This window comes from Cetorhinus maximus, chromosome 16 (genome assembly GCF_964194155.1).
Source record: "Cetorhinus maximus chromosome 16, sCetMax3.hap1.1, whole genome shotgun sequence".
NCBI classification, from domain to species: domain Eukaryota; kingdom Metazoa; phylum Chordata; class Chondrichthyes; order Lamniformes; family Cetorhinidae; genus Cetorhinus; species Cetorhinus maximus.
In genome coordinates, this window is record NC_135894.1 from 96,222,684 (window position 1) to 96,241,639 (window position 18,956).

General features: G+C 44.5%; 1 protein-coding gene across 1 annotated transcript in view; it reads left to right on the forward strand.

Moving 5' to 3' along the window:
• The window catches only part of ncam2a (neural cell adhesion molecule 2a), a 1,392,794-nt gene that overhangs the window by 1,363,057 nt on the left and 10,781 nt on the right, over positions 1–18,956 (forward strand). Inside the window, exon 16 of the mRNA XM_078560368.1 lies at positions 16,475–16,679. Within this exon, the coding sequence (XP_078416494.1) occupies positions 16,475–16,679 (205 nt within the window). The remainder of the gene's footprint in view (positions 1–16,474; positions 16,680–18,956) is intronic.

Consider the following 18,956-nt stretch of genomic DNA (forward strand, 5'->3'; position numbering starts at 1 on the left):
TTACAACCAGTTATGCAAATCGAGACTTGGCCCAATGACACCAACCTAGAATGTAAACTGGTCTTTTTTTTTTGGTTGAACACTCATCCATCAGAGCAATGGGAGAATCCATCTAAGGACAATATAACCTGGTATATTTTGCTGCCTGTTCTGACCACCTTGCAGCATTGTCTCAGTAATAGCTTCTATGTCATTCCCTCCAAGTTGAATTTACGCCTGCAATCATTCAATTTGTTCCTTACATTCTTTGTGTTTATATAAAGAGTAGTTACCTGGGCCACAAACATGTCCTTCTGCTCTACTATTTTACTCATATATTTGTTACTTACCTCTCCTAGTTTAATTGCTTTAAATCTTTTATTTTTCCCTTAACCTGTAGAGCATAAAGCACAATTTCTGACTGTTACTCTTCTCTCTTGCTTTTTGTTTATTTTTAAACTATATTTGTGTTACCTATTCCTCCTGAGCCCAACCGCCAATATACTCATTTAAAGTAGCAGCAGTGTGTACTATTTACAAGATGCGCTGCAAGAATTCACCAAGGCTCCTTAGACAGCACCTTCCAAACACACGACCACTACCATCTAGAAGGACAAGGGCAGCAGATAGATGGGAACACCACCACCTGGAAGTTCCACTCCAAGTCACTCACCATCCTGACTTGGAAATATAATGCCATTCCTTCACTGTCGCTGGATCAAAATCCTGGAACTCCCTTCCTAACACCACATAGACTGCAGAAGTTCAAGAAAGCAGCTCACCACCACCTTCTCAAGGGCAACTAGGGATGGGGAATAAATGCTGGCCCAGCCAGTGAAGCCCACATCCCGTGAATGAATTTTTAAAAAAGTTCTTTGTGACTACTCTATTTATCCTTTCTGCTAGGACCCAGGTCCAGACCTATTTCAGGTGGAGCCTGTCCCACTGATGTAGTTCCTTCCTGTCCCAGTACTGGTGCCAGTGTCCCACTGTATGGAACCCCTCTTTCCCACACTACTCCATCAGCCACTTGCTTACCTCCCCAATCTGCTTGTCCCTCCATCAATTTGCCTGAGGCTTGGGTAATAATCCTTAGGTTATATCCTTTGAGGCCCTGTTCTTCACTCTAGCTCTTAGTTCCCACCACCCTCCAAACAGGACATCTTGTCTACTCTTCCCAATGTTGTTGGTCCCAACATAGATCACAATGACTAGATTGTCCCCCTCTGTCTCCCATATCCTTATAAACCAGTTTGATATGTCTGCCATAATATAAAAGCAGAAAGCAAAAAACTGCGGATGCTGGAAATCCAACACAAAAAAAAAAATAAAAATACCTGGAGAAACTCAGCAGGTCTGACAGCATCTGCGGAGAGGAACACAGTTAACGTTTCGAGTCCGAATGACTCTTCCTGTTAGTTCTGTTGAAGAGTCATGCAGACTCGAAACGTTAACTGTGTTCCTCTCCGCAGATGCTGTCAGACCTGCTGAGTTTTTCCAGGTATTTTTATGATATGTCTGCCATCCTGGCACCAGGAAGGTAGTGTACATGTGGGACCTTTTACCCTGCAAACAAAGGATGTTTTCTTTTCCTCTGATTATTGAAACATTTTCAAGTCCTTCTTCCTTTGGACATCCTCCTGCTCTAAGGTGTCTTGCTCTGCATTCTGACTGTCCTTCCTACAGTTTTTATCCTTATCCATATAAATAGCAAATGTAACATGCTTGTTGGATAGGATTAGTTTCTGCAGCTCTGTCTTGTCTATCTCACCTGGGTTCCCCTTACCCTGCGCATTATCAGTCACACCAGCCCCATTTGTTGAACCCATATGGCACGCATTCCATCTCCTGTTCTGTACTGATCTATGCTCCATCCCCTTTCCTCTCCATTTCACCATCAGTGATGGAAATGTGGGTATTTTGTGTTTTGGGATTCTTTGAACTCTCTGTTCCTTACTATATCCCTCCTTATCTTCAAGAACCTCCTGAAAACCTATTTTACAATTATTCCTTCAGTCACCTCCATGAAACCTCTCTGAATTCCAACCCTTTTTGTCACCCCTGTACTACCAGCTTCACCTGTCCCCACCCCACCAACCTCTTCTCTGCTCCAGCGGCACATCGGGATGTCTCAATCTGCTAAAGGTGCAGTCATTTTCTTATGATACAATGTGTGGCGTATCTTGTCATGAATGATCATTCTTAACTAATAGTTAATGAGTCCTTTCATAAGTCACTTCTGACAACTCCACTTGCAAGTTATCATAACCTCCTCAATCATTAAATTAAATAGTCATTGTTCAAGGATCAACATTTTGCATTCTTTATGTGAAACAAATGAGTTCTACCAGGAAATCTGATTGTCAAATATTTGCAGGCAATTGCTAAACAGACAGGCGAATTACTGAGACTGTCATTATAAATGACTTAATCCACCTCACTGAGTGAAATGAGCCAAATCTATGAAGAATAAAATATGACAAATAGAATATGCTGGAAAAGGTGTACATTCAGCTTCTGAAAGGATTTGAGCTCCTTTTCAACAGATCAAACCTCTGGGATCTCGCACCGCCTGTGGAGAGCAAGCACTTGCAAGGATCTCACTAACAGATCGCGGGTATAGAGCCCATGATTTTGTGTCTATTAAAACGAGTGAATGGAATATCACAGGCTGTTAGACCACAGCTTGCAGAAGGTGCGGTGGGTGGGGATTTGCTAGAATGGTAGCAGGAACGTGGGACTTATATTACGTAAAAAGACAATCGAAGTTTCCACAGGCAGGAAGGGCATTAACCAGAGGGCACAGATTTAAGAGGCTGAACTGCAGTATAAAGGGTTAGCAGATATGCTAATCTATGGGATACATGATTATGTGGTACTGACGTCAGGCAGTACCGTAGGGAGCAGAAAAGCAGCCCTGAAAGGAGATGTAGCTTCCCAATAACTCACTATGTACGTACTGTAAATAGTGCAAATAAATTATTTTTTAAGTAGATACCCTGATATGCCTGCAGCTCTTCCTTGCTAGAATCCTGGCCTAGCACCTCCTGCAACATGATAGCAGGAGTGGTGGCACCAATTTAGTCTAGTGTTGGTGGCACACAACGAACATCTGCAGTCTAAGACAACTACAGTCCCGTTTTGGCAAGATTCCTCGTTGAGCATCCCAGTGACAGGCTCACCATAGACGGGTAGCAAGGGCAGCACAGCCAGGTCAGTCACTGCCCCAACCTGCTCGCTTTCAGCCCTTGAGGACTTATACAAAGATTGCTGCTGGAAGACGGGCCATGGGAAATACCCACGGCCAATACAGCTCGGTTCTTTCCCTTCTTTTGCGGGGGCCACACTCGGTAATTCTGCCTTGGGCGAAGCTCGCCAAAACTGTACAAAAGGTGGGAAACCGCTCCGTCGCCATTTTGAAATGCCTGGGCTGTGGCGCGAGATGGCAACACAAATGGCAGGATTGCCCAGCAGGGGGACGCGAAGCGTTTCAGATATGGCAGGACAGGACAGGACATTTCCGCCATTTCTGATCCGTTAGAGTCTCGAACAAATGGGGCAAACGACGATGCCAGAAATTAGAACCTATCTCCCATTTCCTAAGTGAAGTTTGCCAGCAGTCCCAAGGCTCCTGGTCCATCAAGTTAGAGGTCAGAGGGGTTCCTAACAGGCTTCAAACTTGACGCAGGTGCAGAGGTATCTGTGGTGGCTGATCAGCTTGCAAGGCTCCACACTATTCCTCTTCAGCCTTCCAAAATAAAACTCCAGGGGCCAGGTCAAACATACCTACAAGTTAAGGGCCAGGTTACTGCCACACTATGCCACGAAGGCCAACAGATCACGGAAACACTTTATGTCATCCGCAACCAAGCCATTTCCGTACTCAGCAGGAACACGTGTGTGCGATTAGGCATCATGCAGAAAGTCGATGAGATTCTACCATCCGACACCAGGGTCACCTTCCGCCAGGAATATCCACAACTCTTTTATGGGCGAGGGAAGCTAAAGACTGAATATCCTATTTCTCTGCTCCCAGATGCTATGCCAGTCTGTCTTTTCATCCTTAGGAAGGTGCCGCACCCTCTTTTGCCAAGGGTTATGGAGGAACTTGACCTCATGTTACACAACCGCATTATTTCCCTGGTCACACAGCTGACCCACTGGTGTGCTGGTCTGATCACCATTCCCAAGCCTAATGGCCACCCCCGGCTTTGTGTAGATTTTACGCAGCTTAATAAAGACAGGCAGAGGGAAATCCCACCCGATGGTATCAGTAGACGACAGTTTGGCTAAGTTTGCCAACAGCATCCTTTTTACCAAGCTCAATGCGAACAGCGGCTTTTGGCAATACTCCTTGACAAGCATTCCAGGCTCCTGACGAGCTTTATCATGCCCTTTGGTTGATTATGCATTAACCGCCTCCTTTTTGGCATTTACAGTGCCCCTAAGATATTCCAATGTACTAGGTCAACAATCCTCAAGGGAAAACAAAGGGTTTGGACGACATCCTCATACATTGTTTCACAAGAGCCGAACACAACCATAGGGTAAGAGAGGTCCTCAAGGCTCTCCAGGAAGCAGGTCTCATGCTGAACAATAAGTGTGAGTTCACCAGGACCAACATGAAATTCCAATGATATAATGGGTCGATCCTCAGAAAACAAAGGCCATTACTGAATTTCCCCAACCAACATGCATCCCCGACATTCAACGTTTCCTGGGGTTGGTAAACCAGGTGGGAAAGTTTATCCCTAACTTGGCCACACTCATGAAATCCTTGAGAGACCTCCGGCGGAAGTACCAATGATGGTTCTGAGGCACAGAACAAATCAAGGCCTTGCAATCCATTAAAGCTTGTCTAGTCTCCTCAGGCATCCTGGTACAATACACCCCCACATTGCCTATGGTTATCACTGAAAATGCTTCCTTTGCAGGCCTCAGTGCTATTCTCATCCAGCTGCAAAGAAATGGTGATAGAAACCCTGTTGCTTTTGCTTTGAGAGCTCTCACAGAAACTGAACAAAGGTATGCCACTGTTGAGAAAGAGGCACTGTGGAACACTTTTCCATTTACCTGATGGGGCTTCCCATCCAGGTGGACACAAACCACAAGCTCCTCATAACACTCCTCAATCCCACAGAGATTGTTAAGATGCTTGTCCGTGTTCGACGATTTCGCCTCTGGTTGATGCCGTACCAATATACAGCCGTCTATGTCCCAGGCAAGTCACCAGCCATAGCTGATGCCCTCTCCACAGCTCCAGTCGACCACACTGTCACCCTTGATACCCTTGATTCTACACTGGTTTCAGAAGTGGAAGTATTTTCCTCCGCCATCATGACCCTCATGCCCATATCTGCCATGAAGCTCCAGGATGTTCAACACACCCAAAGGGAGGGTGCTGAATGTTCTGCCTCCAAGGGTGGTCCAAATACACCACTACCAATCACCTTATCTGCAAATACTATGAGCAACGAGCCTATTTGACCATTATGGACGAGCTCCTGGTTTATGACCATCGTTTGGCCATTCCATGCTCCATGTGACAAGGTATTCTTCACCGTCTCCATGGATGCCACCTCAGTGCTGCTAAATGCAAAGCAACAGTTCTACAGGTAATGTGGTGGCCGGGTATCACACAAGTAGCCCAGAATTTTGTCCTACCCTGCCCCACTTGCCACATTCACACTCCAACACCAACAGAACTCCTGGTGCCACCTGTCTTACCTCACTGCCTGTGGCAGAAGTTAGGCAGCAGCTTCGTTGACTTCCACGAGATGACATACCTCGTGGTTACTGATCATTATTATCGATGGTTAGAGATTTAGAGATGACCAGGCTTCATAAAACCACAACGGAGGTCCTCATTAAGGTGCTACAAACCATCTTTTCCACCCACAAACTCCCGGATGAAATTATTGCAGATAATGGGCCCCTATTCGCCAGTGACCATTTTTGGCCGTTCACCGTTGATAATGGAATCTCTCATGTCACCAGCTCCCATCTGCAGCCGCAAGCCAATGGGAAGACTGAGTGAGCAGCCCCGGCCAGTAAGGACCTGATGTCCAAGAATTCCGATTGGCATGCAGCTCTCATGCAGTATCAGGCTTTGCCCTGGCCAAGGACTCCCTCTGGACGAACTCCTTATGGGCTGTCGTTTAAAAACACAGGACCCCCTGTTGCCTGCAAGACTTCAGTAGCACATCACCCCCACTGACCAGAATGCAGTGAGGTCGAAGGAGTTGACCCTCCAGGAAAAACAACACCAATGGTACAAATACCAGACATAGAGTGAAAGTCTTGCCACCATTGATGCCAGGACAGCCAGGACTGAAAAGCCGAAGACCTCATTCTCAGTAGCACGAAACACCCACGCTCGTATTTGGTCCAGACGCTGTCTGGTAATATCTGAAGAAACAGACCAGCCTTCACCGCCCTCGCTCCCGCCAGACTGCGGGCTTTCGACTACCACAAGATGTGTCCGGAAGACCCCCGAAACACTCCAGATGCTCCAGGGGCTGGTGACCCACCCCACGAAACACTCCCAGTAGACAGACCCTGTGGAACAGTCTCCAGGGCACACACTGGCAGAGTGGTGAAGGTTTCCCACAGAAACCTTAACAATCTATAGCTGGGGGACTTGGGGGTGATGGGAGGGGTGAGGTTGGGGGGAATGGTGGAGAATGGGGAAGCAATGTAAATAGGTTAAAAACAAAAGCCATGTAAATAGTTAAAGAGATAGTTTCATATTGTTGTTAAAAAGAAGATAGTGTACCTTGGGGGAGGTGTAGTATATAAAGGGTTAACAGAATGGATATGCTAATCTATGGGACACATGATGATGTGGCACTGGCATCGGGCAGTCAAGTGCGAGGTACTGTAGGGAGCAGACAGGCAGTCCTGAAGAGGTAGGTGCCTTCCTGATAACTCACTATGTGCACACTGTAAATAATGTAAATAAACTCATTTTAAGTAGATATCCTGATACCTCTGTGGCTCCCCTTGCTAGAATCCTGGCCTAGCATATTCTACAACAAGAGGCTGAACTAGACAGTTCACAATCACGGTCTTATTTGACCCGGAGATGAACTTCTGACAATCTATCGCACCATCAATACAGATGGACACAAAAGCAAAATACTGAAGATTCGAAAATCTGAAATACTGTAAAAACAAAAAAATTCTGTGATAGCCAACAAGTTAGGCAACTCCTGTCGAGAGAAACAGAGTTAATGCTTCAGATGTCTGACCTTATGTCAGAACAGAAGGAAGATAGAAAGGCAAAAGCCAGAGTGATAATGGGTATAGTAAAGAAACAAAGGTTATGTCCAGATGAGGTGTGAATGGCTACAAAGTAGCCACCTGAACGCAACATGAAGGGAAAAAGGAAGAAACAAGCCAGCAAAAACACAACAAAAAAGCAGAGGTTATAATCTAAAGTTGTTGCACTCAATATTGAGTCCAGGAGGCTGTAAAGTGCCGAGACAAAGGACGACATGCTGTTCCTCATGCTTGTGTTGAGCTTCATTGGAACACAGTAGCAGGTCAAGGACAGAAAGGTCAGAGTAGGAGCAAGGTGGAGAATTAAAATGACCAGCTACAGGAAATTCAGGCTCTTGCTTGCGGACTGAACAGATGTGTTCTGCAAAGTGGTCAACCAGTCTTTGTTTAGTCCCCCAATGTAGAAAAGACCACATCGCTAAACCTCTGACCTCTCTTTCCTCCTTCAAGATGCTCCTTGAAACCTGCTTCCTTAACCAAGCTTTTGGTCACCTGCCCTAATGCCCCCTTTTGTGGCCTGGTGTCAGATTTTGCTTGGTAATCACTCCTGTGAAATACCTTAGATTGTTTTCACTACATTAAAGGAGCTATATAACACATTTTGATGTTGTTACCGGTGGTGGAGATGAATTGGGGAGTCAGGAAGTCAGCCAAAATTAGTGATGCATTTAGCGAGTGAACTTCTCTGAGAGGTCAGGCTCTTGGTTTCTGAAGGATGAGCATACTGTAAGAGCCATGTTGCTCACAGATTTTTTTGATTAGAAAATGATGCAGTCTAATGCTATTGAGAAACAATGGGGTCTACTTTTCAACCTTCCATCCTCCCCCTCCCCAACACAAGTGATAATATAGCAAACACCTGCTATTGTAATGAAGAACATTAACCAAGGGACCATCGCTTTGTCACTAGCGGATGCAAGCATTCAATCTTTATTCTCAGAAAACATCTGAGTCCTTATAACCTAAGGAATCAAAGCACAATTTTCTCTGCCTTTACCTTACACAAATCAATTTCCTGGTGTAGGTTATTAATAAATAGTCACAAATCCACCAAGACGCGCTTGGAGCTGGAACTATTGGGAAGTGATTCAAACTTGCTTTCTCGAGTAAGTCATCATGTTCCGCTCTTTACTGTAAGACAAGTGGGATGGGGACCTGATATCAAAGGCATTTAAAGGGAGAATTCAATTCCGAGCATTTCCAGGCTGGTGAATATTATTCTGCTCCAAAACTGAACATGGAACCTGAGACCTAAACACATTGACACGAGAATCCATAAGAGAAGTGGGTCACACCATGTAAATATTACTATATAAACCTCTTTGAGGTCTATGTTTCCATTTGAATGATAGACCAATTAAATGCATACAAATACATTAAACATGTATGTGCTGGCATTTGAACAGAACTGTTTCAATATCTCAAAGAACAAAATGATCTGTTTACCTACCTTGCTCCAAAAAAGGCAATTCTAGTTTCCTTTGTGTTGAGCAACAACCAGTTAAACTGAATGTTCACAATTCCACATCAGGCAGTTTCACTCAACACAAGTATCAAGACAGGGTTGATTGAAATCATCAAACACATAAAGCACTTATAATAATCTTCAATCAATATATCCCAAGCTGCTAACTGCCAGTTAAGGCATATTAAAAAATAGATATTAGGAGACTGGAGATGGTGCAGAGAAGATTAACAAGGTTGATACCAGAAATGTGTGGGTATACATTATCAAGAAAAGTTTAAAAGGCTGGGTTTCATTTCCCTTGAAAAAAAGAAGGCTGAGGGGTGAACTAATGGAGGTGTTTAAAATGAGTGTAAGGTTTTGATAGAGTGGGTAGACAGAAAACATTTCCACTTGTGGGGAAGAGCATAACTAGAGGCCATCAATATAAGATAATCAACAAGAAATCCAATAAGGTATGCAGAAAAAGCTTCTTTACCCAAAATTGGGAGAGCTGTTGCACAGACTAGTCAAGCAACAGCCTGACATAGTCAACCTCACGGAATCATACCTTACAGATAATGTCCCAGACACCACCAACACCATCGCTGGGTCTGACCTGTCCCACCGACAGGACAGGCCCAGCAGAGGTGGCGGCACAGTGGTATACAGTCAGGACAGATTTCCCCTGGGAGTCCTCAACATTGACACGAACTCCATGAAGTCTCATGGCATCAGGTCAACTACAGGCAAGGAAGTCTGCTGATTACCACGTACTGCCCTCCCTCAGCTGATGAACCAGTGCTCCTCCATGTTGAACACCACTTGGAGGAAGCACTGAGGGTGGCAAGGGTGCAGAATGTACTCTGGGTGGGGGACTTCAATGTCCATCATCAAGAGTGGCTTGGTAGCACCACCACTGACTGAGCTGGCCAAGTCCTAATGGACATAACTGCTAGACTGGGTCTGTGGCAGGTGGTGAGGGAACCAACAAGAGGGAAAAACATGCTTAACCTCATCCTCACCAAACTGCCTGCCGCAGATGCATCTGCCCATGACAGTATTGGTAGGAGTGACCACCATACAGTTGTTGTGGAGACATTGGGCAGAATTTTGCCGCCGGTGAGCAGGGGGCGGTGCCCGCTCGCCAACATATAAAATGTCACGGGATGATGTCGGGCGGAACCCCCGACATCACCCCGCCCCATTTAAATTTTCAGGAAGGCGGGGGTGCAGCAAAATCAGCTGCGGGCCCGCCAACCTGTCAATGGTCAATTGAGGCCATTGACAGGATCATTAAAACAATTAAAGGACCTGCCCGACCAACCTTAAGGTTGGCGGGTCGGCCAGAAGCCCCGGCAGCAAATAGAAAAAACATGAAACCTCATCCACCGGCGGGACGAGGTTTCATGCAGGGTTTTAAAAAGTTTAATAAAGTTATAGTGTAAATTACGAAAATGTCCCATCTCATGTGAGGGGGACATTTAGGGAATTTTTTTAAACTATTTTTAATGTTTTTAGAACTGTCAGCGATCTCCCTGAGGCTGCACTTAGCCTCAGGGAGATGTGCGATCTTTACTGCGCATGCGCGAAAGAGCGCACCCTCGCTTTTGGGGAATCCCCCCCCCGCCCGCACAGGGAGTGCATAGCACTTCCCACCGGACGTCACGCTGGGCGGACCTTAATTGGCCCGCCCACGTAAAATCGCGGTGTGGCCCAGTTCTCCAGCGGGGATCGGCTCCCTGCCTGCCAGAGGTTGGGTCTGGCCCGCCCGCCCAATAGGCAGAAAATTCTGCCCATTGTCTTCACATTAAGGATTCCCTCCATCATGTTGTGAGGCACTACCCCCATGCTAAATGGGATAGATTTCGAACAGATCTAGCAACTCAAGACTGGGCATCCTTGTGGCGCTGTGGGCCATCGGTAGCAGCAGAATTCTACTTGAACACAATCTGTAAATGCATGGCCTAGCACATCCCCCACTCTACCATTATCATCAAGCCAGGGGATCAGCCCTGGTTCAATGAAGAGTGCAGGAGAGCATGCCAGGAGCAGCACCAGCCATACCTAAAAATAAGGTGTCAACCTGGTAAAGCTATAACACAGGGCTACTTGTTTGTCAAATAGCATAAGCAGCAATGATAGACAGAGCTAAGCGATTCCACAGATCTAAGCTCTGTATCCTGCCACATCAAGCCATGAATGGTGGTGGACATTTAAACAACTCATTGGAGGAGGAGTCTCCACAAATATTGTCATCCTCAATGATGGGGGAGAGAAACACATCAGTGCAAAAGATAAGGCTGAAGTATTTGCTACAATCTTCAGCCAGAAGTACCAAGCAGAAGACCCATCTCAGCCTCTTTCAGAGGTTCCCAGAATCACAGATGCCAGTCTTCAGCCAATTCAATTCATTCCACGTGATATGAAGAAACAACTGAAGGCACTGGATAGTACAAAGGCAATGGGCCCTGACAATATTCCAGCAACAGTACTGAAGACTTGTGCTCCAGGACTTGGGCTACAGGAAGATATAGATGGGATGGTCAAATGGGCCGATAAGTGGCAGATGGAATTTAATCCTGAAAAGTGTGAGGTGATACACTTTGGAAGGAGTAAATTGACAAGGAAGTATTCAATGAATGGCATGACACTAGGAAGTTCTGAGGAACAAAAGGACTTTGGCATGTGTCCATAGATCTCTGAAGGCGGAGGGGCATGTTCGTGGGGTGGTGAAAAAGGCATATGGGACACTTGCCTTTATCAATCAAGGCATAGATTACAAAAGCAGGGAGGTCATGTTGGAGTTGTATAGAACCTTGGTGAGGCCACAGCTGGAGTACTGTGTGCAGTTCTGGTCACCACATTATAGGAAGGATGTGATTGCGCTGGAGAGGGTGCAGAGGAGATTCACCAGGATGTTGCCTGGGATGAAACATTTAAGTTATGAAGAGAGATTGGATAGACTTGGGTTGTTTTCGTTGGAGCAGAGAAGACTGAGGAGCAACCTGATCGAGGTGTACAAGATTATGAGGGACATGGACAGGGTAGATAGGGAGCAGCTGTTCCCCTTAGTTGAAGGGTCAGTCACAAGGGGACATAAGTTCAAGGTGAGGGGCAGGAGGTTTAGGGGGGATGTGAGGAAAAACTTTTTTACCCAGAGGGTGGTGACGGTCTGGAATGCACTGCCTGGGAGGGTGGTGGAGGCGGGTTGCCTCACATTATTTAAAAGGTACCTGGATGAGCACTTGGCACGTCATAACATTCAAGGCTATGGGCCAAGTGCTGGTAAATGGGATTAGGTGGGTAGGTCAAGTGTTTCTCACGTGTCGGTGCTGACTCATTGGGCCGAAGGGCCTCTTCTGCACTGTGTAAAAATATACATGCCGCACCCCTAGCCAAGCTGTACAAATGCTGTGCAGCTACTGCACTGACATCTACCCAGCTATGTGGAAAATTGCCCAGGTATGTCCTATACACAAAAAGCAAGACAAATCCAATCCAACCCCACTAATTACCGCCCCATCATTCTACTCTCAATCATCGGTAAAATAATGGAAAGGGTCATCAACAGTGCTATCAAGCAGCACTTGCTTAGCAATAATCTGCTCAATGATGCCCAATTTGGGTTCCGCCAGGGCCACTCTGACTTCTCCTGACTTCATTACAGCCTTGGTTCAAGCATGGAGAAAAGAGCTGAACTCCCGAGGTGAGTTGAGAGGGACTGTCCTTGACATCAAGGCCACATTTGGCCGAGGCATCAAGGAACCCTAGCAAAACTGGAGTCAATGGGAATCGGGGAGAAACTCCCATGGAATCATAACTAGCACAAAGGAAGATGGTTGTGGTCATTGGAAATCAGTCATCTCAGCTCCAGGCCATCACTGCAGGGGTTTCTCAGGGTAGTGTTCTAGGTCCAACCATCTTCAGCTACTTCATCAATGACCTTCCTTCCATCATAAAGTCAAAAGTAGGATGTTCACTGATAATCGCACAACGTTCAGCACCATTCACGACTCCTCAGATACTGAAGCAGGCCATGTCCAAATGCAGCAAGACCTGGACAACATCCTGGCTTGGGCTGACAAGTGGCAAGTAACATTTGCACCACCCAAGTGCCAGCCAGCAAGAGAGAATCTAACCATCGCCCTTTGACATTAATGGCATTACCATCACTGAATCCCCCACTATCAACAACCTGGGGGTTACCATTGACCAGGAACCACACAGGACTAGCCATATAAATACTGTGGCTACAAGAGCAGGTCAGAGGCTACGAATCCTGTGACGCAAAACTCACCTCCTGACTCCCCGAAACCTGTCCGCCATCTTCAAGGCACAAGTCAGGAGTGTGATGGAATACTCCCCACTTGCCTGGATGAGTGTAGTTCCCACAACACTCAAGAAGCTGGACACCACCCAGGACAAAGCAGCCCGCTTGATTGGCACCACATCCACAAACATTCAATCCCTCCACCATGGCAGCAGTGTGTACCATCTACAAGATGCACTGCAGGAATTCACCAAGGCTCCTTAGACAGCACCTTCCAAACCCATGACCACTACCATCTAGAAGAACAAGGGCAGCAGATAGATGGGAACACCGTCATCTGGAAGTTCCCCTCCAAGTCACTCATCATCCTGACTTGGAAATATATCACCGTTCCTTCACTGTCGCTGGAACTCCCTAAGAGCACTGTGGGTGTACCTGCGCCACATGGACTGCAGAGATAGAAGAAGGCAGCTCACCACCACCTTTTCAAAGGGCAACTAGGGATGGGCAATAAATGCTGGCCCAGCCAGTGAAGCCCACATCCCGTGAATGAATAAAAAAATCTAGACAAGCATATGAGGGGAAGAGAATGGAGGATCATAACATTAGATTTAGCTGAGAAAAGATGGGAAGAGGCTCAAGGGAAGAATAAACATCAGCATGGATTTGTCAGGCTGAATGGCCTCATTAAGTGCAGTACATCCCACGTAATCCTAAGTAAGGTATAACTGGGCACAATATAGGGGCTACTAGAAGTAAAACAGTCAGGGCCTCTCCTTGGGTGTAGTGCAATCAGAGGGTATCATTAGGAACAGTACAGATAAGGGTTGACTGTTGGACTACTAAATTCAGGACTTGTCAGTAAAAGCAGGATTTTGTGAAGTTGAGGTTAGTAGTAGGAATGGGGTCAGACTAGGGTTGGCATTGGCAGTGGATTAGATCAAGTCAGTTGGGTTTAGCAATGCATTTGGATCAGTTTGATTGGGGTTGGGATTGGGAGTAGGACTGAATCACTTTGACTGTAATTGGGATTGAATCAGTTTGATTGGGATTGGGATCAGAATTGAATCAGTTTGGTATTGGGATTGGGAGTGGGATTGAATCAGTTTGATTGGGATTGGGATCAGAATTGAATCAGTTTGATTGGGAGTGGGATTGGGAGTGGGGTTGAATCAGTTTGATTGTGATTGGGAGTGGGAGCAAGATTGAATCAGTTTGATTGGGTTTGGGATTGGAATTGAATCAGTATGATTGGGAGTAGGTTTTAGAGTGGGAGTAAATCAGTTTGTTTGGGATTGGGAGTGGGATTTAATCAGTTTGGCTGAGGTTGACAGTGGGTTGGATCAGATCGATTGTGGGGTTGACAGTCAAAGTTATATCAGGATTGTCATCAACAGTTAGTTTGGATTGTAGCTTCTGCTGGGAGCCAGGTTAATGAAAGCAAAAGCACCTTTAATTTGCCGTTGATCATTTTTGATCCTTTAAGTGGCTAAGCTCCATTCTAACTGAAGATAGACAAGTCAATTTTCATTTCTGTTCACTCTTTGATAAGGCTTTCTGATTTTTACATGCTTAACTTCTAACATTGGTTGCTTTATACCCTAGAAATTGATAGCTTTCATCTTGCTTCACATCCAAAGGATTATTTTTTTTTTATATTTGATGTGGAGGCACTGTTGCTATCTAAGGGAATTGTGATAGCAAGTTTTCACCCAGCAAGTTCCCACAAATGTAAATAATAGGAATAGTTGGTTAATTTGTGGGGGTTTTTTGGTGATGGTGTTTGAGGGTAGAATTTTGTTATGGCACGGCGGATGGTAAATGCCGAGCTGCTCAAATCCCAGAGGGAAACTTGAAACACCTGCCAAAATTATTTTTGCAATGTGTATATATGAGTGTTTCTGAAATCAGGAAATGATTTCCATGACTACTTGTGGTGGTTTTATAATAAAGCAAACATTTATTAAAAGAACGAAGGAAAAAAAAAGCACAATTACATTTAAAGACAGAATGGCTTCACACAGTAAGCAGTATTTTGAAACTGTTCCACAAGATCTTAACTTAACTACCCTCAGGCCAACCTTTCCCTTTTCTGTTCAGCAACTATCCTTATAGATTTTAAGATCTATAGAATTCCGGTAATTTTTACCACACGTTGCTTTTTCCTCGGGTTGTCCTCTGAGGCTGACAGCAACTGGGTTTTCAGGCCTGGCCTTGTTCACACTGTCTTCTTGGAGTTCTTCCCAGCTACCCTACTGTCTGGGAGATCTAAGCAGCTACCCCCTCACATAGGCTTCAGTATTCCCTTAAATGCATTCCTTCCCTTTGATCTCTCTATTATCTCAACCAATCTTTTCAGAAATGCTTTCTTCCCAGAATTGATTAAATCATTCTTTACTTTAGCTCAGACTTGTAAAAACAAACTTACCCTATCCTTACCTTATTTCCTTACATCTTTTTTAAACCTGCATATACTCCCTTTGAACTAAAACAACTCAGTTCAAAACTATTCCTGTTATTGCTTTATGTAAAACTCTGATTGAACTTCCTCTTGGTCAATTAACATGTTCAAAACCACTGTTGGATTTAGACCGTTGCTGTCACTCTAACTCTTAATCCATTTACAGCCTGACTTCCAGTGCATAAGAAAATATCCCAGGGTTATTACCAGAAGAAAAATATTATAATTTCTTGTTTTCCTGACATTATTGACCAGGACTGTATGCTTAGATTGTATGCTGAAGTTCCTGGAGCTCTGACTTAAAATAGTACTGCCATTTAACCCAGACTGACACCATAGTACATTGTAATGATAACTGAAGACAAGAAGCTAATGGTAATGATATCCCTCAAAACATTAAAATCAGACATGAGTGATGTGTAGAGCATAGATATTTGAAATAGAGGGGAGATAAATCGTTTTAATTCTGTATTTATGTTTTATGACTTCTTTTTATATTGATTAGATAAATGGATATTAGCAGTGAGGAATTCCATTGCTTGTACTGTTTAAGACCTTGGGCATTCACTTTGAACATTTAGCATTCCAACATTAAGAATAACCCAGGCTGCTAATGTGCCTTAAATCCAACTTCAGAAGGTATTATTTGACAGAGCTGACATTCAGGGTCTGTAGTATGGAGAGCATTGGACTTGGCGGTTGGTCCATTGTCCATCTAACTTCTTAGCTCCCCTTGCTTCCTCCCCGCCTCCACCCCGCCACATCCTTTCTTTCACCCCACTTGTCTATTGCATCGCTTCAGCTCTCCTGTAAAATAGGGAAGGGACAGCAGGATATCATTAAAAGTGGCAGGTAAGCAAAACTCTAACTCTTAACCCACTCCTGATTGATGAACTATTAATTGCCCATTTGTTTCTCATGACTCCCAAATGACAGAAGTGCATAATTATACCACAAAAAGCCTTAAAAGTTGACATAGCTTAAAAGAGCAGAGAGTGATTATACTGTATTGTTTTTACATTTCTTTGCTTTTTAGATACCCTGTTCAGGAGTCTAGGCCTTGGGGCGGTTGTTGGTCTTGGCGTTGCTGCTCTCTTGTTAATCCTCGTTATCACTGATGTTAGCTGCTTCTTCACCAAACAGTGTGGATTTCTGATGTGCATCACCACAAGGATTTGTGGGAAAAAGAATGGGTCAAGCACCAAAACCAAGGATGCTGAAGAAGGCAAAGCAGCTTATCTGTAAGTATAAGTGGATGTGGTTCATGTGGTACTCACAGTCCCATAAGCAGGAGTCTCACCATGAAGGTCTTAAATGGAGCATTTCACCATCTTGTTCCTATTAAAGACAATCTTACCATCAGGGCCCCACTTAAAGAAAGAGTGTCATTATTTGGCTACCTATTAAAGGGCAAATCTCACCTAATGATCCCAGTTGAAGAATGTCCCAGCATCAGGGCTCTCACTTAAAGGGAGTCTTACCATCATGGTCCCTATGAATGAGAGCCATCAGAGCCCTATTGAAAGAAAAGAGTCTCATCAGCATGGTCCATGTGTTTTTTTTTAACCAAGGCTTGTAAAATTGTCATACTCTAGGCACAAGACAAAGACAAAAGAGGTGCAGACAAAGTTGGCTGTCTGTTCTGCTGCCCTGAAATCTCTGAGCCTTTCCTCAAAATATGTAACTAGTTCCATTCCTCCTGAAGCAGTTGCTTTTCCAGTTCCAATCCTGAGTGGTAATGCTATACAAACAGTTAAAAATAAAATCACCATGAAAAGGCAAATGTTGCAAGTAAAAGCCACAATCCATCTGCATGGAGGATCAATAAAAGAAAAATACTGCAAATGCTGGAAATCTGAAATAAAAACGGAAAGTGCTGAATGGCAGGAAAGTGGAGTTGAGGATTATCAGATCAGTCATTGTTTCATTGAATGGCAGAGCAGACTGGATGGGCCAAATGGCCTACTTCTGTTCCTACATCTTATGGTCTTATGGAAACACTCATCAGGTCTGGTAGCATCCGTGGAGAGAGAAACAGGGTTAATGTTTCTAGTTGAACATTACTTCTTTAGAACTGAAGGGAGGTAGAAATGTGATGGGTTTTCTGCTGTTTTAAAAGGGGGAGGGGCAGGAAGAACAAAAGGGAAGGTCTGTGATAGGGTAGAGAGCAGGGGAGATTAAATAACAAAGATGTCATGGAACAGAAGGTAAAAGGGAATGGTAATGGTTGTAGTAAAGAAACAAAGCTTTGGTCCTGAGCGAGTGTTAATAACAGAACAGCTCTGTCTGAAAGCAAAAACAGGAAAACGAGGTACAGACTGGCACTTGGTGAAACAAAAAGTTCAAAACGGAGGACAGAGTTCATGGTCTGAAGTTTTTGAACTTAATGTTGAGCCCAGTAGCCTGTAAAGTGACCAATCTGAAGATGAAGTGCTCTTCTTTGAGCCTGTGTTAAGCTTCTTGGAACATTACAGCAGGCCAAGGGCAGAAATGTGAGCATGAGAGCAAGGTGGTGAATTAAAATGGCAAGCAACCAGAAGGTTGGATTCATGCTGGCTGACTGCAAGCATGTCACACAGCCTGCATTAAAGATTCTTCCCTAATTATTCCCTACTGGCTGCTTTGGACTAAAGGTTATTACAGTTACCTCACCTGCGTACTAGGGAATGAGGATCTGGTACTGTTGGTGGGATAGTTAATGACATCACTCAGAACTCAAATATCAGAAGTGCTATCATCCTAAACTTCATGGAGTTTATTCTGTTACACTGCAAAGGGTAGCAAATTTGCAATTACGCTAATGAGGAGTAAAATGCACGAATCCATTTGGTTAATTATGTGTTTGAATTTTTTTCCTCATGATTTCAAAATTGTTAAATCAAATCTTTATGAAAGTCATTGGGTGCATTGGTCGAATGATGAAGAGCATATTAATGAAGGTTTTTTAATTAGTTGTAAATTAGGCTTTCTGTGACTAAAACCACAAATACCTGTTAAACCTGGAAAGTATAAATGCATCATCAGATTCGCAGAGATAGACATTGAATGGTAAGTGTAGTTCTCAGTGTATAGCTGAGCTGTACAGATCAGGAAGGTCCAGAACTTGATTCACAAATCTCCATCACACTAATAATCTGAATTGTCCACAGCACCCTATGAAACATAGAAACATAGAAAATAGGAGTAGGAACAGGTCAATAGGCCTTTCGAGCCTGCTCCGCTATTCAATATGATCATGGCTTATCCTCTATCTCAACACCGTACTCCTGCACTCTTCCCATACCTCTTGACACCTTTAACGTCTAGAAATCTATCCATTTTCTTCTTAAATATATTCAAGTGACTTGGCCCCCACTGCCTTCTGTGGCAGAGAATTCCATAGGTTCGCCACCCTCTGAGTGAAGGTGTTTCTCCTTATCTCAATCCTAAATGGCCTACCCCGTATCCTGAGACTGTGACTCCTTGTTCTAGACCCCCTCAGCCAGAGGGAACATCATCCCTGCATCCAATCTACCCAT